The sequence below is a fragment of the Pseudoliparis swirei genome, chromosome 20, assembly GCF_029220125.1.
Source record: "Pseudoliparis swirei isolate HS2019 ecotype Mariana Trench chromosome 20, NWPU_hadal_v1, whole genome shotgun sequence".
NCBI lineage: Eukaryota > Metazoa > Chordata > Actinopteri > Perciformes > Liparidae > Pseudoliparis > Pseudoliparis swirei.
In genome coordinates this window covers 8,680,907-8,708,858 of record NC_079407.1, presented here as the reverse complement: position 1 = coordinate 8,708,858, position 27,952 = coordinate 8,680,907, and the positions used below count along the sequence as shown (strand labels likewise).

The 27,952-nt window shown below is 39.8% G+C and overlaps 1 protein-coding gene across 1 annotated transcript in view; it reads left to right on the top strand.

The window, feature by feature from the left end:
* The window catches only part of si (sucrase-isomaltase (alpha-glucosidase)), a 76,934-nt gene that overhangs the window by 25,356 nt on the left and 23,626 nt on the right, over positions 1 to 27,952 (top strand). The window contains exons 17-38 of the mRNA XM_056442019.1: positions 1,001 to 1,155; positions 3,563 to 3,647; positions 8,630 to 8,686; positions 10,928 to 11,052; positions 11,307 to 11,395; positions 11,635 to 11,684; positions 12,192 to 12,383; positions 13,897 to 14,046; positions 14,186 to 14,392; positions 14,606 to 14,760; positions 16,296 to 16,464; positions 19,003 to 19,099; positions 19,697 to 19,809; positions 20,105 to 20,230; positions 23,789 to 23,917; positions 24,081 to 24,194; positions 24,296 to 24,358; positions 24,493 to 24,606; positions 24,707 to 24,797; positions 24,906 to 25,044; positions 26,467 to 26,600; positions 26,782 to 26,816. Coding sequence (XP_056297994.1) covers positions 1,001 to 1,155; positions 3,563 to 3,647; positions 8,630 to 8,686; positions 10,928 to 11,052; positions 11,307 to 11,395; positions 11,635 to 11,684; positions 12,192 to 12,383; positions 13,897 to 14,046; positions 14,186 to 14,392; positions 14,606 to 14,760; positions 16,296 to 16,464; positions 19,003 to 19,099; positions 19,697 to 19,809; positions 20,105 to 20,230; positions 23,789 to 23,917; positions 24,081 to 24,194; positions 24,296 to 24,358; positions 24,493 to 24,606; positions 24,707 to 24,797; positions 24,906 to 25,044; positions 26,467 to 26,600; positions 26,782 to 26,816 — 2,589 coding nt within the window. The remainder of the gene's footprint in view (positions 1 to 1,000; positions 1,156 to 3,562; positions 3,648 to 8,629; positions 8,687 to 10,927; positions 11,053 to 11,306; positions 11,396 to 11,634; positions 11,685 to 12,191; positions 12,384 to 13,896; positions 14,047 to 14,185; positions 14,393 to 14,605; positions 14,761 to 16,295; positions 16,465 to 19,002; positions 19,100 to 19,696; positions 19,810 to 20,104; positions 20,231 to 23,788; positions 23,918 to 24,080; positions 24,195 to 24,295; positions 24,359 to 24,492; positions 24,607 to 24,706; positions 24,798 to 24,905; positions 25,045 to 26,466; positions 26,601 to 26,781; positions 26,817 to 27,952) is intronic.

Genomic DNA, 27,952 nt, shown 5'->3' with positions numbered 1-27,952 from the left:
AGGACATTTCTGTTTCACTTTAGGAAGCAAGCTATAAATGTAAATGTCAGATTTAAAATGTCACAGAGGGACACAAGATGAGCACCCACTGAGCCCACAGTGTTTATATTGATCATACACTCTGAGCTAGATGAACAAATAACCCGCTGCAGCGTTGAATAGCGTGAAAATATATGCTGTGACATTTACATGCTCATCACTGCTGCAAAAATAGCACAGCATTGAGGTGATGCAGGGGAGGGGGGTTGATAGATGGAGCGGGTTTATATGCTGAAGGACAAGGACATGATGATGATGAATCTGAAGTACGATTTCCACTAAGCGAGACAGCTAATGTGTGACCTTTGCTTTGCCCTAATCATGGCTCTCAACACATGGCCATGCAGGTCAGTCCAGCCCAAAGCCACACACACACATACACACACACACACACACACACACACTCCTCATCACACTCTCGGAGGTGCCGAGGGCATATATGATTAGCCAGATGATGGGAGCACGGCCTGTTAGCAGCTAATCACCCTCTCACTCTCCACTATCATCAGAATTAAATCATACTTCTTTTTCTTTCTTGCACACTTTTTCTCCCCTATATCTTTTTCTCAAATTCTTGTTTGCTCATTTGCATTGCCAACGCTGCTTTTAGATTAGGTCCTATGCAAAGTTAATTTCCATTTTAATCTCTATAATTAGTTAATGTCCACTTACTCATGAATGATTTGGCGATGTAAAAAAAAACATAGTTCATTGTTTTTCTTCTTTACCTTTCTCCCGTCAACTGTTTTTCTCCCATCACAACTGTTTTTCATCTCACTCCAAATATATCTCTCTATTTCCCTTATCTCCCTTCCAACTTATTTTTTTCTCTTTCACACAAGCTCTCTTTTTCATCTCCCCATCTCTTTCTCTTTTGGATGAAAGAAAAATCTTTTTTTGCCCTTCTTTTCTCTCGTTCATCAACCCCATCCCCTTAATCCATCTGTCTGTCTATCTCAAGCCCCAGGATCCAGCTTCATTTGGTCCCGACTCAACACTGGTGAAGAGCTCTAGACACTACTTGAGGATACGTTACACACTTCTGCCTTACCTCTACACCCTCTTCTACAAAGCCCACACCACAGGGGAGACTGTTGTACGTCCCGTCATGCACGAGTAAGTCATTTAAAGTATTGTAACAACACAGTCCTTATAATATGAGACAGGCACACTGAAGGAATTGAACATCCAAGCAAATGGTTCTACAGTTTGGTGGAAACGGCTCTGTTGTTATCACAGATTTAGTTAAGCGACAAGGAATCCACTAATGGAGCTAATACCTCTTATGTGACAATCAATCTTCGTTAATCAACAATATCCCATAGGAGGAGTTTGGGGTGGTGGAGTTAGCTGTGGCAGTAAATTACTCTGGGAAGCCAGGCCTTCTCTTCACACAAACCAAATTAGCAATCAGCCGGAGTTTAGCTTTATATGCCATTATGTTATGAATGACCATAAAACTATATTTGATAACGTATTCTCTTGGGATAATCCATTAAGCATGCATGAGAAAAACACATTCAAAATGCCAGGGGAAAATATGCCCCAAACCAATTCAGCCCATACTGAAGTAATATTAAAATTATAATTTTGGACAACAGCACAGAACAACCACTTGCCAGAGACCACAAGATATTTACTCCACTGCTATATTAACTTCATTTTCTGGTGAAGGTGTAGACATACATAACAAATGAACACACAAAAGATGCCAGCTGAAACCGCACATATTTAACAACGTAGCAGATGTCAAACTGCCAACTGCAAAGCATCACTTGCAAACACACAGAGGCTATAAATGCCAATAATTCATTCACATAATGAATAGAATCATAAACAGCAACAGCAGTGCAGCAAATCTGGACCCAGAAAGAACCACAGGAATGCAGCCGTGGCGAGATACTGGCACTGTCAAGCAAACACAACCATGAAGCACACTGCAGTACAGCAGCATGCTTACCTTTGACCTTTGGCGAGACGAAATCTGGTGAGTAGTCATCCAGAAGGACAAGACCAGAATGAGGTCAGCTGGGGCAGCAAAGACATTGACTTGAGCATAATGAACAGTCATCGTCTTAATTTCCTCGCAAAAGACCTGCCTGACTATCAGTGGACGTGGGCACAGTTGGGAATGAGTCAATCTTTGAAGTGCAACACAAACCTTTGAAGTCAATCAGCCAACACAACAGGAGCTTCAGTGCTCTGCTTAAATAGACTTTATGCTAGATGTAGCACTGCAGAATTATATTAGAAACATTGTTTAATTCATTGTCTTTAATAAAAAAGGTTTTACAATAAGTAATTCACGACATAATCTAACTTTTAGGGCCATGGCAGGCATTGGAGAAAATAGCATTTGTGCATAATTAAATTTAAATTTTGGAGTCAGCTTAGCTACCTGAACAAACACATTCATGAACATTAATCTTCGTTAAATCAGCAATAGCACATCCATTTGAAGAGTTTAGAGTGGAGGAGATAGCTGTTGAAGCAAAACGCGTTGGCAAGCCAGGCCTCCTCTCCTCTCCACACGAAGCACATAAACAATCAGGAGTTGAGATTGTCCAATAAGAGCATTCTCGAATGATCATCTTGTTAGCACATTGAGGTAAAAACACCTTCTAACCGCTCGGGCAAAACATGGCCAAAACTAATCTGCCCAACCTGAAGTAGCCTATTCTACTTATCATCTTGGACATTAGCGCCAAGGCGAGCCTTGCACTTCATTTTACACATCCATTGCAAATGAACACATATTTAAATGAAAAGGCACATACTCTGCAGCATTGCAGACTGCAAATAGCCAGCATCACAGCATCACGTGCAAACATGCACAGGCCATGAATGCCAAAAAGGAACAAGAAGAGCAGAGCGGCAAAGCTGAAACCAGAACTAGCCGACAACTAAACAGCCAAAGCCAGCTTTACTGGCAATGTCAAACGAGCACAACAGGAAGCAACCATAAAGACCAAAAGCAGCACAGCGGGGGACAATTACATTTCACCGCAGTATAGTGGCAAGAAGAAATTTGGTGATTGGTGGAACACAGGAAAACTAGTGACAGCTGTCTGACGACCAGCTGAGCGTGTGCAGAGAGCGCCAGCAGAAGACGCGCAGTGCACCGCCATTATTTACTCATTAATGACAGTCTTCCAAGTGGACAAGCAGAGACCGAGTGAGATAAACTGTGTGGCAGCAAACACATCGATGTGGGAATAATGACATGTTGTAATGCCCGCGCTCTACACCTGCACGTTTTAGCTGGAAATGAGCCAATCATAATGTTTTACTTTTCGCACTACACTGGCTTGTTTAATGCAGAACTGTCTAGAGCTGTGATGTCATCGCTAGAAGGGACAGCTAGTCAAGTATAAAATGTTATTTCCCTCACCTCATATACAAAGGCACACAGGCACTTGATAAGAGACACCATAATCACTTTAAACTAACATTTGTTTTTATTTGCAGGAACATGATTAAAAATATATCTAATTGATACTGTACTTTTTTTGTCACTCCCAAGATTCTACTCCGACAGTGCCACCTGGACAGTGGATCGCCAGTTCCTCTGGGGAAAACACCTGCTCATCACACCTGTACTAGACCCGGTCAGCAAACACATCCAAACATAAGAAATAAACATGCTTTGGTCCTCCAAAATGCACTTTCATGGCTGTACTATATCACATCTCCACATAAACTATATAATACAGATACAGTTAATAGATAGTAATGTACATAGAGAAATATGTCTTGCAGATGCAAATGAGATGATCAGTTACTCACTCTCTCTCACACACACACAAACACACACACACACACCGTGACCTCCGCTGGGAAAACATGACATGGGATTTTCTTTGTTGCCCTCCCCTCCTCTCATCCCTCTTTCTTCTCTCTTTCATGTCCTCCCTCTTTTCTCTCAATTCTAATGAGAGCACTGACCTCATTACCAGCAGATTAGAAGTGTAGATAGAAGTGTGGGTTTGTGCATGTTTGTCTCAGTGTGTGTGTGTGTGTGTGTGTGTGTGTGTGTGCGTGCACCTGTGTGTATGAGGAAATGTGCGTGGCTGTACGTGCATGTGTATGCGTGCATTACACAGCGATTGCGGTCATGTCAAAGTGGCCTGATTAATAAGCAATTTAGCATGGCCTCTTGTGAATTACAGAATAGTGGAAAGCGAATTGGATTCATTGTGGGGAGAGGGATAATGTAACTTCAATCAGTGTGATTGTGGGAAGGTTTCTCATGCAAAGAATTGAGGGTATATGTTTGCAGGGCCTCATGTCTCGAGTTGGTCCGAGGGGAAGGGACAAGGAAAGGCCATAAAGTGACTATGTAGGTCGTAATTTCAATCAAAAAGCAAAATAAGACGAATTAATAACTGTCAAAACGACACATACAGGACTGTCTCAGAAAATTAGAATATTGTGATAAAGTTCTTTATTTTCTGTAATGCAATTAAAAAAACAAAAATGTCATGCATTCTGGATTCATTACAAATCAACTGAAATATTGCAAGCCTTTTATTCTTTTAATATTGCTGATTATGGCTTACAGCTTAAGAAAACTCTAATATCCTATCTCATAACATTTTAATATTTCCTCAGACCAAGTAAAAAAAAAGATTTATAACAGCTGAGTGTTTGTCAAGGCTCAGGAAACCCTTGCAGGTATTTCGAGTTAATTAGACAATTCAAGTGATTTGTTTAATACCCTACTAGTATACTTTTTCATGATATTCTAATATTTAGAGATAGGATATTTGAGTTTTCTTAAGCTGTAAGCCATAATCAGCAATATTAAAAGAATAAAAGGCTTGCAATATTTCAGTTGATTTGTAATGAATCCAGAATGCATGACATTTTTGTTTTTTTAATTGCATTACAGAAAATAAAGAACTTCATCACAATATTCTAATTTTCTGAGACAGTCCTGTATGTTGGGTCCCTTCAAGGCAAGAGGCACAGCTCAACGAAAGTGAAGTTGTTAACAGAATGGGGTGAAAAGAAATCTATTATAAGTGGGTGTGTTTGAGCTTGGCATCAATGACTAACCGCCCGTTTCTTTTCTTTGTATAACTAATGCGCTTTTGCATCATCCAAGTGAGGGAATGCACCCAAATGCAGACACATGGGGGACAGAGGAATTGCAAACTGTGTTATACTGTTTCTGTTTAATAAAGAAACATCCTAAACACAAACTTGGATGGTGAGTCCAAAAGGGAGTAACTCAAAATCCAATAACCAGAACGGTCAAAAATGATACGAAACTGAAACACGATTAGGCAGCTCAAACAACTGCACAAGAGCTACAAACATGAGACAGGTGGGCAGGCAGGTAGACCGACAGCTGATCGGTGGAAGAAACTCAAGGGAAGAGCAAGAGAGCAAGGCTGACGAGACAAATCTAGCACTGGTGATTTATAGAAAAATGGAAGGAAAAAAAGACAAAAAGACAAAAAGTCAAAAAATCCCAGGACACAAGAGGCAGAACACTTCAAAATAAAACATGAAAAAAAAAAACCTCTAAAACCAAGATTGTGACACTGATTATTTATAAAAGAGAATTGAGGAGGAACATTAGACCACACACCACAGCACACATGTGCAGTATACAGAAAATAGTTCAGTTTTCACTACTTGAGGGTGTTCACATTTAAAATAAATGTATCCAACATATCCCGTACAGATGTTCCACCAGTGAGTGTAAGCTTTTGAGTAACATTTGTTCATGTGCCCAGAGTTTGGGTAAAACCAAATCCGAGCAAAACACCAAAGATGCTCCGTGCTGCTCGATCCACTCTTACGATCAATAGTTACAAGACCTCCTGTGAATCTCCCCTCCCACTTCTGTATAGGAAGCTCATGGCAGGCAGAAAAATACCAAATAGGTCCATGGTAGCAAGCAGATAAAGCGGATCTGACAAAAATTAAACATGAATGGCATAATAGAGCCAATACAGTCACAATGGCCATACGGTTGTCAATTAGTGTGATGGTGGCTTTGAGCATTTTTGACATTGATTATCTCACACTTTAGGGTGATTATGTAACCTAAACATAATTAAAAGGAAACATCTTTGTTAATTGAAATACTGGTATGTTTACCGTAGAGTAACTTTAATGATTATTCTCCCAAGTATTATATTAACAACAGCAGCACAGTGTAGCACAATGGCATATGCTTTAGAAACACTTCAGACCTTGGTCAATGCCACTTTAAAAGGACTCTCTCCAAATGACAGATCCGATGGGGCTGAATATTCATCTTTTCTGCTGACATTGTGCTGCTGAGCTGTAGTGCTGTGGTTTAAGACAGGGTAAGGGCAAGCATTAAGAACAGAGCACCCGCTATCTGTTTCACATGCATCAGGGTGTGAAAGGCCCAGATGAACAGATCGTGTCAGCCACTTGAGTGAGGTCACAAGCTGATCTCTAGCAACCCTTCACATCACTTTTCTTTTTTATATCTCTCTGCCTCTTTCTATTTATCGCTCTGTCCGCCTGGGCCTCCCTTTCTCTAATGATGCTCTTGCTCCATCATTCAGATCAGTCGATGCTTTAACCTTGATCTCTGTGATAAACTGGGGAGATCTCCTGCTTTCTCTCATTGTCTCTCTCTCTCTCTCTATATATATATATGTATATATATATATACATATATATATGTATATATATATATATCATCCCCTTTAGTCTTCATCCATGCTTTCACACTCCACCCTCTACTTGCCTATTGCTCCCTTTACTTTTTTTGCTCATCCTTTCATCAAGCATTGGCTCCCTTATCTCATCTGAATTCTCTTAATCAGCTGCTGTCAACTCATCCTTATGATCCCATTTCATTTCATCTCATCTCTCTTTCCTTCTCTCTCGCTCACTCTCACTTCTTCTCTTATCTACCTCAGCTACCATCTGATCATTCTGCCAGTATGAATCTTTAGCTCACCTGATCACATCTTGCCCCATGGCAAACTGAGTTGCAGTACTCCAAACGAGGGTACAGGCCTCATGCCTTGTCCCTCTCGATCGCAGTTAGCAGCCATGCTAGGTCCTGTAGTCCCTTCCCATTTGTCAGCGTGCATGGTGATTGATAGGCGCCGCGAGCAAATCAGACACCAGAAAATGAGGTTTAGGGGGAGCATCCATTTCCCCAGGCTGTCGCCCCACAGACTGTGCAGATGTTGTGACAGGTGATCTGCCTCAAACTGCAATGGTGGACCCCAAAGAGGACATTAAGTCATTTATTATGGTTAAATTACACATTATAGTCATATCTTTAAGTTTTATTTTCATACGTAGTGAATTTTCCTTTGCAAAAAGTGTCTTCACACTTGTGTTCATGGCAGGGAAGCCCTCTAAGGAATGCCTTGTCCTAATATGGTTTTCCTTGGAGAGCCACAAGGGCTATGCGGTACAGGAATGTCTTTGTGTAGATTAAAAGCCCTCATGCTATGACGTGATCCGGACTCTGTCCGTGACGGAAACGCCCCCTATGCTACTCACAAAAAGGCTGAATTCTCAGTTTGTTGATTAACTTCCTGACCAGGAGGTTCCCGGGCTGCTCCGGAGGCCTCTCATTTTGACCCGTTACTTTCTGTGATAAAGAGCATTTATGATTACCAAAAGTACAGTTGTCCACGGAGATCCTTTCATCATCATCCTGCTTCAAACATCACTGCCAACTGAAGATATACGACAATATCTTATTTAAGTTTCACGTGTACTTTTGGGGTGTTTTGCATTTAAAATGATTTGGTTCTGTTTTCTTCCCTGTTAGTTCTTCCTTGGCTTCCTGTCAACCCCTGTTTCTGGTTCATTAACAGGCCTGGGAGGGCCACTCTTTCAATGAAATGAAAAGAAAAGAGCATTAGAGTGAGGTGCCATCCGTGCCTTTGACAGACGGTCTAGGCCAACACAGCTGACATAGTGTATTTCACAATTTGGTCTGTTTTGAAAAGGACCTCTAGTTCGCTCTTTCTTTGTTGCACTCTCTGTGTTTATCTCTCTCCCTCTCTGTTCTGCCCTGTCAGAAAAAGCAAAGAAGTGACAAAGCTATCAAAGGCTTGGCACTCTTCTATTGATTGCTCCTGTCTGTCCACCACCTCAAGCTATCAAAGGCTGTTACCTATCAGTCGTCCCTTGATGCTGTCTTTTCCATCATCTGTCGCATCATAGCACTGTAGACTGAAATGTCACAAGGGTTTTGCAGATATTATATATCAGATGGTAGGCAGTTTTCAAATAACTCCTTGATAGAAACATTTGATCTTCTTCTTATTTATGATTAAGTTGCTGTGATTTATAGCAGCAATAGATTTCCATGGTTGCTTTGTTGTGTATTGTGGATCCACGTGTTTAAGCCTGTATACGATTAAAGTGTCAGGATGTGTGCAGGGAGCAGAAGTAGGTGTTACTGGCTGCAAACACAGGCATGCTTTCACACTGAACACAACGCTGACACCTTTTTATGTCTACTTCACGAATCAGAGGTATATAATGTTGTATTCAATGGCAACAACAGACCATTAGATTTGTTCAAATTAGAAACCTTCCTTCATTAATATGTTGTTCTTGTTTTCCGCAGGGTTTGGACAAGGTGTGGGCATATGTCCCGGATGCTGTGTGGTATGACTATGAGACGGTGAGGCTACATACCATCTGCTCATGTTAAAAAAGTTTTCTCTGAATGAAGCACATCCTTTTCCACTCAGGATGATAAAATATAAAAAAGTTTTTCAATACGTAAATTAATTAAAATACTTGCAGCAGATATTGCAAACCCCGCTTATTAAATTTGTTCAGGTTAAAAAGGAACTTAGACAGTCTCAGTGAAGTGCACACATGTATTCATTAATATGGCCATACAATTATTCACTTTTTGAATTTGATACATACTTTGATCAAGGAGACATTACAGTGTGTAGGTTCTCCGTGTTTTACCTATCCATTTTACAAGAAGACTGGACATTAAAAACACCTTTTACAAAAATGCAATCAGATTCGAAAGCGAGTATACAATATATGTCTACAGACTGAGAAAGAAACTGAACTTCATAAGCTTTCAAAATATGATAAATAGAAAAAGGGATGACCAAGAAGCTAAACAGGATTAATTGAAGGGTTACCTACTGGAGAATGTATTGTTTTTTACAGGTGGACTAAATCAACTGGCAACATAACATGTTAAGTGCTCACAAAAAATTACTGCAAAATGGCTAATACTTATTATGTGGAATTAACACGAACACAAAGAAACATGTATCACATTAAAGTCTTTGCCTCAAGATCTTTGTTTTATACCGAGAGATGAGAGAGACAAGACAGAGCGAGAGTGAGGACATAGATAGAGTGAACGAGGGGACAGGGAAGAGAGGAGAGAGACTATCTCCCTGACAAAGAGATAAAAGGGGTGTTGAGCTCCTTTGGGAGCTTATTTGAGCGTCACAGTGGCGATGTAAAGTGTCCACTGATCAGATGAACGATTAGATTGGCTGTCTTGCCGCCGGCCCCTTGTCCCGGTTGGTCCCCTGTGATTATCTGGGCAGGAGAATGGAAGGGTTCGTGAGGGAGTATTGATGTAATGAAAATAACCATGAAAAACAACTTACGGAGGTAAGAAATAATGGAGAAAAAAAACAAAGAGTTGAAGGAGCAAAACCACACAGAATGTGAGATGAACTAAGAGAAAGTAGGTAAAAAAAACAACAAATGACAGTCCGTGACTTGAAGAGAGAGAAAAGGAAGGAAAAGAAAAAAGATGTGAAGAAGAGAGGGATGATGTGAGGATGGGCCTGCAGGAATAAGGAGAAGAAGAGAAGACAAGGCGAGAGAAGACCTCCTTAAGGCAGACAATAAAGGAGTGATAAGATCTGAAATTGGTTGTCAATGCTCCACTAACTCCAGCCCACACACTCTCCAATACTCTACTGTACTGCATACAATTGCACACACACACACACACACACATACCTCCATGGGAATGGAAGAAAATGGGATAAAAAAAAAGAAGAAAAAAGAAGTAGAGCACCACAAGAGAGAATAAGATGACCTAGAGAAGGAAGTAGGTAGAGGAGATGGAGAGAAGAGAGCTTTTAAATTGTTTTAGGCTGAGCTGATAATTCAGTCCTCAGGGGATCAGAAATAAACTTTGCTGGACCAAGAGAGGGAGGGAGGGAGAGAGAGAGGGAGAGAGAGGGAGAGAGAGAGGGAGAGAGAGAGAGGGAGAGAGGAAAAATCATTATAATGAAAAAATTACACATTTGGCATTGTCCTCAACTGATTACATTTTATTTTTTACACTTTAATTTTGATAAATTGTCCAAAATGAGTTTTAATTTGATAACTATGAGCTACAATTAGATGCAGCATTTCCCTACTTAAACACTTACTTATATTAATAGAGCAAATTCACAAAAATTACAAACATACTTACTCAGTTATGTAACCAAACTGTAGATGGATGCACTATTTCTTTCTGTAGAAAGTAGCTCCATTGAAAATAGTCCACATTGATGTCTTTGGATAATCCAGAGTAAACACAAGAACATATATCTGCATAGCTTGATACCCAATGTGTTAGTGAAAATATATTTATTTGTATAACTTTTTGTTTATTTAAATGTGTTTCCTCTTTTCTTTTTCTTTTTATCCAATCTTTCGAAGGAGTTCTTGGTTTTGCACTATCCTATAACAACTGATGAAATCAGGGGCCTCAGAAAAATCATAGAGAAGGCAATATCACGGCAGAATTGGGCAACCCAGGCATTGTGTAAATGTATGGCCACTGTTGTAACCTTGAAGGGGGCCATATGTGCGTTGACTTGCCCACAGAGAATTACAGATATTTACTTCAGTTAATATATTTTTTTGTCTTGCCAATCAGATGGAGCAACTGACAGACCGCAGAAATTTCGTTCACATGTATCTTCCAGCTGACAAGCTTGGTTTACACATCAGAGGTGGCGCAATCCTCCCAACTCAAAGACCTGATGTTACCACCACATACAGGTACACACACACACACACACAGACACGCACACACATGATGTTCAAAGATTTAAACAAGTTTTCACACAAAACGGGTACATGTGTGTGAATAGTCAATCATGCATGCATAGATTAATCAACAAATGTTCACATCATAATCAAAAATGCATCAAATTCTGCTATATTGGATTAATGTGCACTTGCTTGATTCATTGAATTGTATTATCATAACATGCGCATGGTGTATAGCGTTTTGTTTACGTGTACGTCTTTAGTCGGCGTCACCCCATGGGTTTGATCGTCGCTCTCGATGACAAGAACCAGGCAGCTGGGGAGCTATTCTGGGATGACGGAGATTCCAGAGGTATTATGTGCAAATGTGTGTGTAAGACAGGAGCATCCGCATCTTGTTATTAACACTCATTAGAGGCATTTGATGTATGAGCATCAAATTGAAGCTCTTATCTTGTTAAGTACAAAGCATCACATGAGTCAAATTGACTGTTCAAACACCGTCAGTCAGCTCACAAACATTCACAAATGAAGGTCAGTTATCTTATCTACAAAACATTAACATCTGCTGTTTTTTTCATTTTTTTACAGAAACAGTTAAATCAGGCAATTACATCCACTACAAGTTCTCCGTTGTCTATGTAAGTTTCTCTTGCTCGCATCGATGTCATCTTCTATATCTGGCCCACATATTCTCTCTGATCTGAACACAAGTTTAAAGTTCAAAACCACTAGAGACTCTCGACTCCCCAGGTCCACAACACTAAGCATAATCAATCTATATTATGCCGCTGGAGCTTTGTTGGGCCAACTACCCCGTGTTCCTGCTTTACAAGGCAGTGAGAATTACCTTGCATGTTTAATGTATGACGCTGATGTTCTTCCTGTATGTTGGCATTACATTGGGTTAGCAGGTTTTACATGGAGGAAATCGATCGGATCAGCTGTTTGACTGATGCGTGAGAGTTTGAGGAGTTTATAAACTGGTGGCTTAACCAGTAATCGTGATAGAAGGAAGGAAGGAAGTGCTGCATGCTGGGAAACTATAGTTAAATGTTTCTAAATAATCAATATTCTAAGTTTGATAGCATGCAATGAATGTAATGAGTTCAAATAAGTCAGACAATTGTGTGTCCTCTGCCTTATAGGGAGTGCTGATGATGCAGGTGACACATGCCGGCTACAAGGACCCAAATGCTCTTAAGTTTGAGAACATTACTGTCCTCGGTGTACCTCATCCTCCCATGTCCGTCTCTGTGACTCACGTTAGCAACGTAACACATGCAAATTCTACATCCACCCTGCCGGCCTCCAACATACAGTACGATGGAGCAAAGAAGGTACACACACACGGAGGCATTGTTATGTTATGTGCTAACATGCTCAGGGAAAATTACCCTGACAGAAAAGGTATTCAATTGTTGTATATACTCAATGTAACAAAACGTATGATGTAAAAAATAAAGTGCGCAAGGATAAACAGGACGTGAATGTTGGCCAGAATCACATTTCTAAATAAAAGATAATGTTGCTCTGTTTCTACTTAATGTCTAAATAGCCCAACATTTGCTGACAATTAGCCATATTAACTTTATACTAAGGTAATACAAAATAATAATAATTACGACAATTTGATAATAATGGCTATATAATATTTATAATAATGGATATATGCCAAATTGCTTCTAACTACAAAGCAAGGAATTTCTGACCCTGTGCATGTGTCCTTCACATATATCTCAAGAACCATTCGTCAGTTCTACCTTAAACAATTTGTCAATTTAGACACCTAACACGTTCAATAATAGCCTGATAAACATTGAATATACAAGCCAACGTAGCCCTATGCAGCAGTGGGGGTGGAGCTTCAGGGCTCTACATAGCTGAGCATGTCGTCTGCAGCCTGCCTTTACAGACAGCAGCCCATTGAGCTCATGATATTGACTGCTGTTTATTTCTTCTGCTGAATACACTAATGATACATCCAACCAAACTCTTCCTCACTGGAGTCTATACGCGATTAGGTGTTCTCGACAAACACTTCCTTGGGGCAGATTCAGGGTTGCTGAGGACGACCGTAGTTACTCTCGCAGGTGCTCACTATTTGTTTCAATAAGATCAGGGATGAAACCATTACTGTACATTTCAAGGTTAGCCTCTAACTGTAAGAAATGATAACAATTTACTTTAGGTGAGGATCATAAAACCTTTTGCCTGAGACTGTGTGTTTGAAGCGGTGAAAAGTAATAACTGAGCAATGGTCCTACAGTAAGTGCCTAGGGTTATAAGCAACTGGCTAGAGTCTGTAAAGCATGTCAAGCGGTTCAGTTAAGTAAACTAGACAGAGTTGCATGGTGCGCTTGTCTCCCCCCTCCCCCCCCCCCACACACACACATACAGGTTTATTGAAATAGAAAAAAAATAGAAAAATAGAATAACACAAGGAATGTAGACTGATCCCCTAAGTCACCTAACCAGTGGAGGATGTATCAGATGGTGACTCGTGAATAAGCTTGAAAGGGACTCCCCGAGATTTGTTGTGAGAATGACTCAGAATTCCCAAGAGAGGCTGTTGAAACAAACAGCAAGGGAAATTAAAAGATGTGTCTTAATTGATAGCACACGCGACGTCAAGCACACATTCCGTCTCAAAGAAGCCTGTCTGGGCATTATCTCACTCTGGCATCCTTGGATTAAATAATCATTACTTTCTCCCATCCTCCCTTTCATCACACACACACACACACACACACACCTACACACCTACACACACACACACACACACACACACACACACACACACACACACACACACACACACACACACACACACACACACATATGCACATATAGGTTATGTTCCTGCAAGGCCTCTCCCTCACACTCGGGGAGACCTATCTGGTGCAATGGGAACTGGAGCTGAAAGAGAATCAACGTTTTGACTGCCATCCAGAGGACCATGCAGATGAAGCTAAGTGCAAGGCCAGAGGCTGCATCTGGGAGGTGAGGGGTGACAGATGAGATTAAAATGCATATATATATATATATATATTTTTTTCTTCTTCTGTATTATATCACTAAACAACTAGAAAGGAAACGTTTTATTTAAAAAAATGCTGATATGCTTTCTGTCCCCCTTCAGCCAAGCACCATTGAACTCGTTCCATGGTGCATCTATCCACAAGACTATGGCTACACTGTTACAGAATTAAACAGCAGCAATTCGGGCATGACAGTCACAATTGCTCGGAATAAGAAGTACAGGAGTAGTGGTCGCCCAGATTCACCAGACATTGACATCCTCAGTGTTGAGATCCGTTACCACAGCAGTGACATGCTGCAGTTCAAGGTGTTTCTTTTTGGTGGTGCTTCTTCTCTTGCATATCATGATTCATGTTTATTTCCCTATGTTGCTTCTTTCACTATTTTTATTTATTTCAACACATTCATCTGACTTGCCTGCTTCACATAAACATACACACACACACACACACCTACACACACTCACACACACACACACACACACACCTGTCACACTAATACTCTTTCCCTCCCTGTTCAGATTTGGGACCCGACCAGAGAACGTTATGAGGTTCCAGTGCCGTTGTCGGTTCCACCTACTCCAGAGACTGTAGAGAACAAGAGGCTTTACAACGTCAAAGTTACCCAAAAGCCATTCGGCATCCAGGTCATAAGGAAAAGCACAGGAACCAAGATGTGAGTATTTCAGTTGTGCAAGTGGTTCAATTGGGAAAACCTTGCTGTGTTCTCAATGTTTTATTATGTATCAAGAGTTTACTTACTTTTGGTTTTGGGTACCTTCCAACTGCCTTTCTGAAAAACTAAAGTCTTCCATAAATTTGTTTTCCTCGTCTTTAAATTGGCTTCCACTGCAGCATTTGCTATTAGAATTTAAAACCCTCTCTATTTCACAAATGCAAATACAACAGTCTACAAAAATCTTCAGCTCGACAACATATTTACCATTGCAGAAATGAATTCCTTCAATGTCTACATTATCCGTATCTACACTGTTAAATTAAGCTTGTTCAACTTAAATTGATTAATAACCTGGGAGCCTTAAAATATTGAAAAATGAGTTAGGCAAGCTAAGACAAGTTAGTTCCTTAAACTTAGAATAGTAGTTGAGGTGACAACGGTGAAGCTGACAAAATAGTCAATCAACTTTGTACTTTAAATTTAATCAACATGTTTTTTTGTGATATCAACAAGACATTTCAAGTTGTACAAACCATAATCCTATTTGAGGCAACATATAATGACTAGTTAAACCAACACACTTGTATTGATGTCTTGCGTTGAACAAATGTGAAAATACAAGTTGCTTAAACTAAGCATGTTGTTGAATCAATTAATACATTTTATTTATGCAAACATTACAATATAACCAAGGCAACAATTGTAGTGTTATTACACATGTCAATGCCATTTTTTTATCAGAGCAATAATTTAAGTTTAACTTACATCTGCAACCGAGCCGTGATGTTCCAGTTCGAATAGAATAAAGGAACCTGATATTTTTCATTAATTCTGATGAGTCTATTTAATAGTATTAGCGGCTAACTCCTTGTTATTGCCGTCTACCTCGGTCAGGAAGCTCTAAAAAAGAGGATTTTAAGAAATAAATGAATAATATACTCTCTTATTAAGGTACATGAATATGCCTTGCATGCATTTTGTTTCCACAATCCCTTTTTGTTGTCCCTCAAATTGACCCCTTTACCAGGTCATTTTGGGCATTATAGATCCAATGTATAATGCTCCTATTAAAACATAATAAGGTAAAGCCTGGGGGGGTGAGCATTCCAATCAAATATTTCCACTCAAGAAAGTTCTTTTGTTTCCCAGTGAGATTAAAGTAACAATGCTTAGTCAACTCTTCTGGCGCTATTACCCAATCAGATATGCTCAGGAAAGTTTCCCAATGTATCAGCGCCTAAAGTAGTTTTGTCTTGTTCAGCATTCGAGATGATGCCACATGAAGCAGTCGAGAATTGGAGAGTCTTTTCAAAGCATATCTCCAAGCAAGGGTGACATTATTTTATGGTTAAGCTTACCGTGTCAGTTGAAATTTTACTAATCAAATTCTATGAACTATTTTAAAGGGATGCCTGCAGTTCCTGCGGGTTATTATGCGTATTTGTGTCAAACAGATTGTGAATAACTCCCTTTGACAATACTCCCCCCCTCTCTCCATCTCTCATTAATTTAATCCTCTGTCAATTTCTCAGTTGGGATTCCTCTGTGCCAGGTTTTACGTTCTCAGACATGTTCATACAAGTGTCGACTCGACTGCCATCAGAGTTTGTGTACGGCTTTGGAGAGACGGAGCATCCCACCTATAAACACAACCTCAACTATCACACTTGGGGTATGTTCGCCAAGGACCAGCCTCCTGGTGTAAGTATCACACTGAAGCACATGCACACCTGTTAATAAAACAAATGAAGCACTTCTCAGTTGTAGTTATTGTTTCACTTTGTTGTTGATGCATATTCCCCTTGATTGCCATGTGGTTGAAGGAATGTTTGATTGGTAAGGCTTTAGATGATTTTTTTAAAAACTTGAACAAGAAATATTTTTCACCTCTTTTTTAAAGCATTCGTGTTCCCATCAAAAACAATTTAGCTGGTCATGACTTACTAACAGAGCACAGTGCACTGAATGTTTTTAACACCCCACCCTGTGATTGCAGAGGTGACTTGAAATCAACCTTGAACCACAGTATGTCTTCCCACATTCGTGTCACTTTGATGCAGTGCTGTTGATATGTACGGCGGTTATAGAGTGTCATCATGTTTTCCCTCCCGGTGTCAAAGCCAGACAGGATGAGGTTTCCACCTGCATCAGCATTATCAAGCCTAATTGCTGAGCTGTCAACACAGCTCCACAGGGTTCAGACAAATGTTATGGGGCCCCTTGGAGATTAAAGGAATTAGAGTTAGGAGAGGGTGGGCGGAAAAGAAGATAAAATGAAAATAGAATACTGACCAGACAGGGTGACATGGTCATATACTAATATTAAACAGGGTAAGGCAACATTTTAAGCAATATACCAGAATGAAATAAAGTATCATGAATGCAATTTTGATTAGTTAATCTATATATATTGATGCATTTCATCATAGCTACATTAATATATAGGGTAACAACTTTTATACACAGAACTTAAAGAATTGCAAAAGTATTTTCTGTGTAAAGTCTCTTTATTACACCGTTACTACAAGGCAAGTTCATGGATTTGCACAAAGAAAAGACATTGCTCGTGTGCAACCGAGACAGGTAGTGCAGCTACTAGTTCTACTACTACTGAGCTAGACTAGTAGTGGTGATCAACTTTAGTGTTCCGGACACTCACGCCGCACCTCAATAGATAGACATATATCAGCTATTCTTCTAGGTCTGCAGCTATTAGGGCATCAGCTGAATCTGCTCACCTCTGGATGATCTCAGGGGTCAAGGGGGGAGTCTTAATGGAGTCAGACGGGTGGCTTCTCAACACCTTTCTTCACCTGCACCCTGCAAAAAACACTCAAAACAGGCGTCATGGTCCAACAGAGGGTGGAGCCTGTGGGAGTTTGAACCAACAGTTACATAGATCATTTAAAAGGAGCAGACAAAATGAAGAAAAAAAACAACAACACCGCAATGCAATATCGTCTGCTTCTCCCTCGTGGGTCTTTGTTGTTCAAAACTTGCACAGTCATAGCCAAAAGGATACTCAACTGCAGCAACATGAAAGAGAGATATGTTTTGTGGTTGAACACGTGATAGTTGAGGGAAAATCTGACTTTGTTGTGAACTCTGGAGGGTAACTAGGCTTATTTAATTTCCATTAGAATGTACCATTAAATGTACACAGTGTGCGTCCAAACATGTTTATTGTGAGAGAGAAGTCAAGGAAGTGAGAGAGAGAAGGACCACAAGAACATTGTTACTTGCCGTCACTTTTTGTTATAAGGGGACAAGTTAATGACCTTTCTTCTTCCTGAGTCAGGCCATGATCACATCATGTAGCAGGGCCACACTGAAACAAGGACGCACACGTAGCAAGAAAATCACATATCCAGACACAGATGACGCAGAGACAGTCCTAAGAGCCATGGTTTTACAGTTCAACAATCTCTTATGAACCAGAAGTACAGGAGGCTGATGGAGTGCGATGTACCTATGAGTCTTAGTTGCAGAATGGTAACATCTAAAAGTGGCAGATGTCCTATCCCCCGCCACCTTTCTATCTGTTCCTCTTAGTCCGGTGTGTCTAGTTCGATTCATGTCTAAACACTGAAGACCGCAGTTGTAGCCCCACAGTAGTTACAGAAGAAACACACTCTGAAGCTCAATTATTCCCACTAGAAGAATATATGGCGATGCACATTTACTGCACACTGCAGTGATATATGTGGAAAACAAATGCAAGCGATTGCAAAACATTTAATAAATAAAGTGTCGCACGAAAAAGAAGAAGCCTGCCAACCACCAAGCTCCAGCTTTTAATAATCTGTATTCTACCTTTAAGACTTCCTAATTTTTTTTGAAAGCACCCCACAGTAAACTAAATCATGAAATAACATCCCAGTTGTCCATTGACGTTAATAAACTCAGACAAGATGGATTTGTGGGATTTTAGAGCATTATTGGGTGGTATAACACAGAAAGTGTATATTTAAATACCTGTTTTGTATGCTTTAATTTGCTTACAGGATAGCTGATAACTTTATTTTGCTACTTTTGGAAATGCCCTAGCCCATTTCCCATTATTGTTGTCATATATACAATGAGAAATGACATGTCAGGTATTAAGGAAAATGGTCTTGAATAAATAAAGTGACGCACAAGCAGACATTAGCACACGCAACAAAACCGACCAATTATTTCTACAAAATTCACCTATTTCACACTTCCCTTTCATTCTTTCTCTCTGTTGCTCTGTTTCAGTACAAGATGAATTGCTATGGAGTGCATCCTTTCTACATGGGCCTAGAGACCACTGCTGAGGCTCACGGTGTGCTGCTACTAAATAGCAACGCCATGGGTGAGAGAGTCACACGTATGCTTGTGCATCCTGAACAAATTAATTGGCAGTACATGCACTACACCACATGCAAATGCAACCAACTGACCGATGCACACTTGAATACATTAAATTACATATGCAGTGAAAATGTATGTATTAATAAGCGAAGCAGTTCCTCATGTCTTGAGCACATGTCCATTCAAGGGGAGTATTTTGTAAGGCGGCACTGCACAATGAGCACTTTTTCATATGGGTACTTTTGTACATGTACACACATGTACTTCTATATCCATTTCTCAATTTGCAGAGCTGAGTGATTAATTCTGCACCGATGTCCTTCTCAAGCTATTTCATACTGTTGTACTCGAAATGAAATACCTACTTTTTAATGTATTCCAACCAGTTTATATAAAGAGTCTAAAACTGCATACGTATGTAGAACAAACTGTTTCAGTTGTTTGTTGTTTGTTGTTCTCCCGTTTTTTTCTTCCATTCCTGCACTGTTTCCTAAGGTACTGAAACATGCATAAGCCACACACATAAAGTGAGCAGGGACACATACTGAACACACACTTCCTCTACATTTTTATGGGACATAAATGTATTTATTTCCAGATGTGACTTTCCAGCCTACTCCAGCTTTAACCTACCGTACTATTGGAGGCATCCTGGATTTCTATATGGTCCTGGGACCTACGCCTGAAATGGTGGTGCAGCAGTACACCTCAGTAAGTCTTCTTGGACTTTTTTTATGCGTTGTGTGTATCCGAGTGCATTTTTGTGTGCTTTTATACCTGTGTGTGTGTTTTGTGTTTGGCCCTGGGCCGCTGTTGATGGACTGCAGCAGCTGGGAGTTCCTCGCTTCATTGCACTCTCTCATTTAGCCTATCAAAACACACACACAAGCACATACACACACACAGACAATCAAATACACACTTTATGGACGCCATCTTTTCCTGCAAAACAACTTTTTCTGTGCTGAACTGTTTTGACTTCCTTTCTTGTTTTTATTCTTAACAGCTGATTGGACGACCTGTTCTACCTGCCTATTGGTCCCTTGGGTTCCAACTCTGTCGCTATGGTTACGCTAATGATACGGAGATAGCGGATCTATACAAACAGATGAGGGCAGCGGGCATACCCTATGTAAGTTCCCACAAAATATATATATATTTTTTGATGATATCTAAATTCAAGATAATGGCAGGAAATGATAATGTCAGCATTTTATTTTCAAATACAAGAACATATGTACTATGTTTATATATATGATGAAAACAATCTCAAAGCTCATGTTTCATACCTTCAGAAATGTTATTTATAAAAAAAGATTGACAAAAGACACAATGCTGATGTAGCACACACATATCTCATCCAATTACATTTCCAGTATGTCTTCCTGCCTCTGCAAAACATTGATTTCATTCAATCAGTGTCTTACCTCAAGGTTTCAACGTATTGCCCTCATACTTACAAATGCAATCTGAAAGCTTCTTCTTGTCTGCTAGGTTGTACATTACAGGATGCAAGCACTCAGTGAAATGGACAAAGCTAAATCCAATACAATATCCACCCATGTTTTACAATAGGATTTACTGTATGCATACAATAACATCACATAACTAAATACATGAGTGGTTTAAAGCCAAATTGAGACTTCATGGAATACATCACTTTACATAGCCTGATGAAATGTGACCTCTAAATGTATTTGAAATTCATTTTGATGTAGATTCCACAGCTTCTACCTGTTTCCAGTTTGTACCAATACCATTGATTTTCTCTAATAATGAAATCTGGGGAACACATTGGAAAAACATAATAATTAATGTTCATATGCGTGAGCACTGTGTTTGACTGTGCCATGTGAAAACAGGATCCATTCCTTTTTATCATGATCATACAAAACCTAAGAGTTTACATCAATAATCAAGTAATCCCCTGAATATGATTTTACAAAGCCCTCATCTGCAAGGTGCTGACGCCAGCCAAAAATAATTCTGCATCATCAATTGAAATGAATGAAAACGAAATTCATTTGTATAGCCCAATTTCACAAATTACAAATTTGTCTCGGAGTGCTTTACAATCTGTACACATAGACATCCCTGCCCCAAAACCTTGCATCGGATCAGGAAAAACTCCCAAATAACCCTTCAGGGGGAAAAAAAGGGAAGAAACCTTCAGGAGAGCAACAGAGGAGGATCCCTCTCCAGGATGGACAGGTGCAATAGATGTAATGTGTACAGAAGGACAGATTTAGAGCTAAAATACATTCAATGAATATGACAGAGTGTATGAATAGTATGCATATTCCACGATGGAGACCTCCACGATCCATCAGGCAGATGGCGGTGGGGAGGAGGAGTGGGCGGAGTCTCAACAGTGGGCGGAGTCTCAACAGGACAGTGGCGTAGTCGGTAGCAGGAATTCCACGACCCAGACCTCGATGATCCATCAGCAGATAGGATCTATGTCGTCTCATAGGGTCCGATGACCCCATGAGACGTGAAGTCAAAAGGACTCCGGGGAGAAAGCAGAGTTAGTAACGTGTGATTGAGAGATGAAAATTCATCCCTAAGGAGAGAAAAAAAAAAGGAGATAGGTGCTCAGTGCATCCTAAAATGTCCTCCGGCAGCTATAAGCCTATAGCAGCATATCAAGGGGCTGGACCAGGGCAAACCTGATTCAGCCCTAACTATAAGCTCTGTCAAAGAGGAAAGTCTTCAGTCTACTCTTAAACGAGGTGACTGTGTCTGCCTCCCGGACTGAAATTGGAAGCTGGTTCCATAAAAGAGGAACTTGATAACTAAAGGCTCTGGCTCCCATTCTACTTTTTAAGACTCTAGGAACTACAAGTAGTCCCGCATTTAGTGAGCGCAGCTCTCTAGTGGGGCAATATGGTACTACAAGCTCCTTAAGATATGATGGTGCATCACCAATCAAGGCTTTGTACGTTAAGAGAATACTTTTAAAAGTGATTCTTGATTTTACTGGGAGCCAGTGCAGAGCAGCTAGTGCAGGAGTGATGTGATCTCTTTTCTTAGTTTTAGTGAGAACACAAGCTGCAGCATTCTGGATAAACTGGAGGGACCTAAGAGACTTATTAGAGCAGCCTGATAATAACGAGTTGCAGTAATCCAGTCTCGAAGTAACGAACGCGTGAACCAATTTTTCTGCATCTTTTTGAGACAAGATGTGCCTGATTTTTGAAATATTACGTAGATGAAAGAATGCAGTCCTTGAGATTTGCTTTACGTGGGAGTTAAAGGACAAGTCCCGATCAAAGATAACGCCAAGATTATTTACAGTGGTGTTGGATGCTAGGGCAATGCCGTCTACAGAAACCACCTCACCAGATAATTGATCTCTGAGGTGCTCAGGGCCGAGTAAAATTACTTCGATTTTGTCTGAGTTTAACATCAAGAAGTTGCAGGTCATCCATGTTTTTATGTCTTTAAGACATGCTTGAATTTTACTTAGTTGGTTGGTTTCCTCTGGTTTTATCGATAGATATAGTTGAGTATCATCTGCATAGCAATGAAAGTTTATCGAGTGTTTCCTGATAATATTGCCCAAAGTAAGCATGTATAAGGTAAATAAAATTGGTCCAAGCACAGAACCTTGTGGAGCTCCGTGACTAACGTTGGTGGTTATCGAGGCGTCATCGTTTACAAATACAAACTGAGATCGATCTGATAAATAGGATTTAAACCAACTTAGTGCCGTGCCTGAAATGCCAATCGACTGCTCCAGTCTCTGTAATAGGATGTCATGGTCAATGGTGTCGAATGCAGCACTAAGGTCTAACAAGACCAGTACAGAGATGACCGAAAGAAGAGTTACTTACTGAACATCAGCCAGCTTTACAAACTAACCAACCGTAAACTGACATTGACACACCAAGCAACCAAAGCAGTTGAAGTTGTTTTCACATCTTAAAAGTGTGACCCCTCCCTTTATTCATATCTCAGGTGTTGCATGCCATATGTGAAGGCATATTTCCATATTTATTTAATAAGAATCCAAACATTTAACACAAAATGTTTAAAGTAAAATGTGCAATTCATTTTTGTTCAGCTGATGACAAGAGCGTTATACAATCGAATGTATTTATTCATTCAAACTTGAATTACATTAACAAAGTCTAACATTTCTTAGCATGGATTTTGAATATGCAGTAAACAGTTCTAATGTCCTGGAATGCATTACTTAAACAATTAGCTATGTATTTTGTGGTGATTATCTCATGCTCATATACAGTAGCACAAAAAATACCTGAATGTAATGCAGGGAAATGTTCTTCTTTAAATGACTGTGTTGTTCTTTTTATTTTTATTTATGTATGGTTCTGATATCTTTAATAAATTCAGTTAAATTGAGCTTAAAAGGTTCTCCAAACAATATGCAGAGCATCAAATAACTATTTGCTTTATAAAGATATCTTAGAATAATGTCTAAACTGAGCAGAGAATAAGGCATCCTCATTTTGTGTGTGTTGTAATCCAAATTTCTTAATGCTTTTTTAAAATTACCAGCCAGCTGGGACATGTGCCTTTTAGTGCATACTTGTGCATGTGAGCGTGCCCTACTGTACTGCGCTCATGCACATGGCTAATGAATTAACACTGAGCCGTTACCATGTTGAGATTTCTGCGGGGACAAAAAATATGCTCTGAATGTTCAAATTTTCCTCTGTTGCAGGATGTGCAGTATGCAGACATTGACTACATGGACCGTCAGCTGAACTTTGTTCTGGACCCAGAGTTTGAAGGACTACCTGCCCTGGTTGACGAAATGAGGGGAGAGGGCATGAGGTTCATCTTCATTCTGGTAATGCCATTTCACCATAAAGTATTGATAATGTACACATTTGGGCCCCGGACGGATCAGTAATCCACGAGGCATGAGTACATGTTATATCCATGTTATATTTCTGAATCACTATAGCCTCTGTTCTGCTAAGTACACAATAATGGTGTGTATTTAAATCCAGGATCCTGCGATCTCTGGAAATGAGACGGATTACCCTGCTTTTAAGAGAGGTCAAGAAGCAGATGTTTTCATTAAATGGCCCAAAAACATCAGTGATGAAATTGTGTGGGGGAAGGTAAGCGAGAGCGAAAGGCCAAACAAACAAGTGGGAAATCACACAAGCATGTATTATTAAAGAGAGTTTGAAACCAACAGACATGTTCATGTTTTTAAAAGGTATGGCCAGATTACCCCAATGTCACGGTAAATGAATCTCTGGACTGGGATACCCAAGTAAAGGTAAACTATGTTTTGTATTCATCACTCTGAAATATACCACTTCAAGCTTGCAACATGTTAAATTTGCATGAGATATTGAGATTTGTTTGGGGTTTGTTAACTTTCCAGCATTTCATTTCCTGTCCCATTATCAGATATATAGGGCATTCACCGCATTCCCCGACTTCTTTCGCACTGAAACAGCAGCATGGTGGCAACGAGAAATACAGGATTTCTATAATAAAATGAAGTTTGATGGCCTCTGGATTGTGAGTGACACGAAAGAAGACGCTTTAATAAAATGACTTTATCCCCTTATTAAACCGGATTTTCTCACCTTCACTTCCTGCACACTGTCTTCATCTGCAGGACATGAATGAGCCCGCCAGTTTTGTCCACGGCACAGTTGATGGGAATTGTCTCGGTAATCCACTTCTAGAGAACCCTCCATATATGCCCCGTAAGCCACACATGATTCTATGTTATTGTTTTTATCCCTGTAATTAGATTATTAAACTTTAAAGTCAACATTCTTTGTGTTTATTTTTGTTTTTTTTCTCTCCAAAAGCACTGGAATCTAAAAGGCTAGGCTTGAACCACAAGACCATCTGCATGAACAGTGAGCAGATACTTAGTAATGGAAAAAAGGTCAGCCACTATGACGTCCACAACCTCTATGGCTGGTCCCAGACAGAGCCCACCTATAAGTAAGTGTATTTATGTATTTTTTTATTTTTTTCTCGGGCCAAATTCTCGATACATAAATTGGTATTTATTTGCACTTTGCAAGTATGTGTATCACCTGAAACCTGAAACACAGATGATAGATAACATAAATTGTAAACACCGTAAATAGGACAGATTATCTGGGAATTGCGCATGATTCCTAAAATGTTATGGATTATCAACCAAAACTATATTTTGAATATACTAATTAACTTAACTAATGTTGCATATTCTGAACATAGTTAATTCAGATGTAAGTGAAGAGAAAAGAGGACAGGAAGGTCAGAAACTAAAATTGCAAACATTTTTCAGAAAAAAATGCAGCAACAGGAGATGAATAACTGTATATCTTCCAGCTATCGACATAAATACAGTTTAATCAAATGCTCATCATAATAATCACCAATGTGAAACTTCATTGATACATTTAACAACTAGAATGGGCACTCGGTAGAGCGCATACCTTCGCATATCACAAGATTGGGCATTGAATTATGAACATTTTGGCATTAGTTGCATGCCAATTGGACAAAAATGTATCTTGCTTTGGTAAAAAAAAGATGTTGACCTTTCCATGACCTTGACCTTTGACCTGATTGAGCCCAAAATCGAATCAAATGGTCCCCGGATAATAACCAATCATCTCATCAAATTTCATGCGATTTGGTTCAATACTTTTTGAGTTTTGCGAATAACACGCATACAAATAATTAAATAAATAAATACACGGCGATCAAAACATAACCTTCCGCATTTTCAATGCGAAGGTAACTAGAATGGGCACTCGGTAGAGCGCATACCTTCCCATATCACAAGATTGGGCATTGAATTATGAACATTTTGGCATTAGTTGCATGCCAATTGGACAAAAATGTATCTTGCTATGGTAAAAAAAAGATGTTGACCTTTCCATGACCTTGACCTTGACCTTTGACCTGATTGAGCCCAAAATCTAATCAAATGGTCCCCGGATAATAACCAATCATCTCACCAAATTTCATGCGATTTGGTTCAATACTTTTTGAGTTTTGCGAATAACACGCATACACATAATTAAATAAATAAATAAATAAATACACGGCGATCAAAACATAACCTTCCGCATTTTCAATGCGAAGGTAACTAGAATGGGCACTCGGTAGAGCGCATACCTTCGCATATCACAAGATTGGGCATTGAATTATGAACATTTTGGCATTAGTTGCATGCCAATTGGACAACAATGTATCGTGCTATGGTAAAAAAAAGATGTTGACCTTTCCATGACCTTGACCTTGACCTTTGACCCGATTGATTTACTTAAGGGAAGGAAACTTGTACAATATATTTGTTGCTTAGTTATGTAAGTTTGTGTGGGCTTTCTATGTGTAAAACAAATCCCTGAGCCTGTCTTCTCTGTGCAGAGCCCTGCAAGAAGTGACGAAGAAACGAGGCATTGTGGTGACCAGGTCGACTTACCCCTCCAGTGGAAAATGGGCAGGACATTGGCTGGGAGATAACTTTGCGAGCTGGGACCAGCTATCCAAATCTATCATAGGTACGTAAAGACATATACTGTCAATACCTTTTTGGATAAAAACCTCAGTAATGTAATCTAATTAGGCTGTTGCACACTTATGAGAAGAGGCAGATGTGATCGATCCCACTGGTGGCAAACTATGCAACTTTGAGAAGGGAATTTAATTTGATATAACTCCCCATTTGCTCCTGTTCTACAGGCATGATGGAGTTCAGTCTGTTTGGCATCCCTTACGTAAGTATCATCGTTTGATCTTGGTTTTGACAAGCCATATTGTTATTGATGTGACCTTGTCGTCTCTAAATAGATTAAAGCAGCCTGAGTGATGTTATTTTGTTTGCCAGACCCTTACATCAAAGGATATCTTGAGATAAAATGTGAAGCATGCCATTACAAGCCCCATCTCAAACAAGAAGCCTAACCCTAGTCCGTCATGACCGATACAAACTTAAATATAACTTTAGAACATCCTTACAGTCTTGTCCTGTGCTGACTTTTCTTGTTTGCCTCGCTGTCTTTTGTCTCTCTCGCTCTCTCTCTCTCCATCAAATGATGTCCTTCGATTGTCTCTCACCTCTCCAGTGCATCTAATAATAATCTTAATCTGACACCTCATCGATCCCAATATGGTAAATCATTTGCATGCCCCAGTCAGCCAGAGGGTCAGATACACAACATCGCTCACTCTTGCGACGTCGGACTCAAGGACACATAAGAAATTTGATGCTTGCAACCAAAGTAGAGTGACCAGGGGCATACATATAGAGAGTGCAGGATGTGCTGTTGCACTGGGGCCCGTGGGGTGGCGGCACTGTAAAATTGAACAGGCCCTCGAAAATAGCCTGTGTACAAGTGTTAATGGCCTGATATGCTCTTTTGTGTGTGTGTGTGTGTGTGTGTGGAGGGGGGGGGTAGCAATCTAGAACATAGTGATACGCTTATTCTTCATCAACTCTAAGTTAACTAGAACGGGCACTCGGTAGAGCGCATACCTTCGCATATCACAAGATTGGGCATTGAATTATGAACATGTTGGCATTAGTTGCATGCCAATTGGATAGAAATTGGCCGTGCTATGGTAAAAAAATGATTTTGACCTATCCATGACCTTGACCATGACCTTTGACCCGATTGATCCCAAAATCTAATCAAATGGTTCCCGGATAATAACCAATCATCCCACCAAATTTCATGCGATTCAAGAATATGTTGACCTTTTCATGACCTTGACCTTGACCTTTGACCCGATCTATCCCAAAATATAATCAAATGGTCCCCCGATAATAACCAATCATCCCACCAAATTTCATGCGATTCGGTTAAAAACTTTTTTTGTTATGCGAGTAACACGCATACAAATAAATAAATAA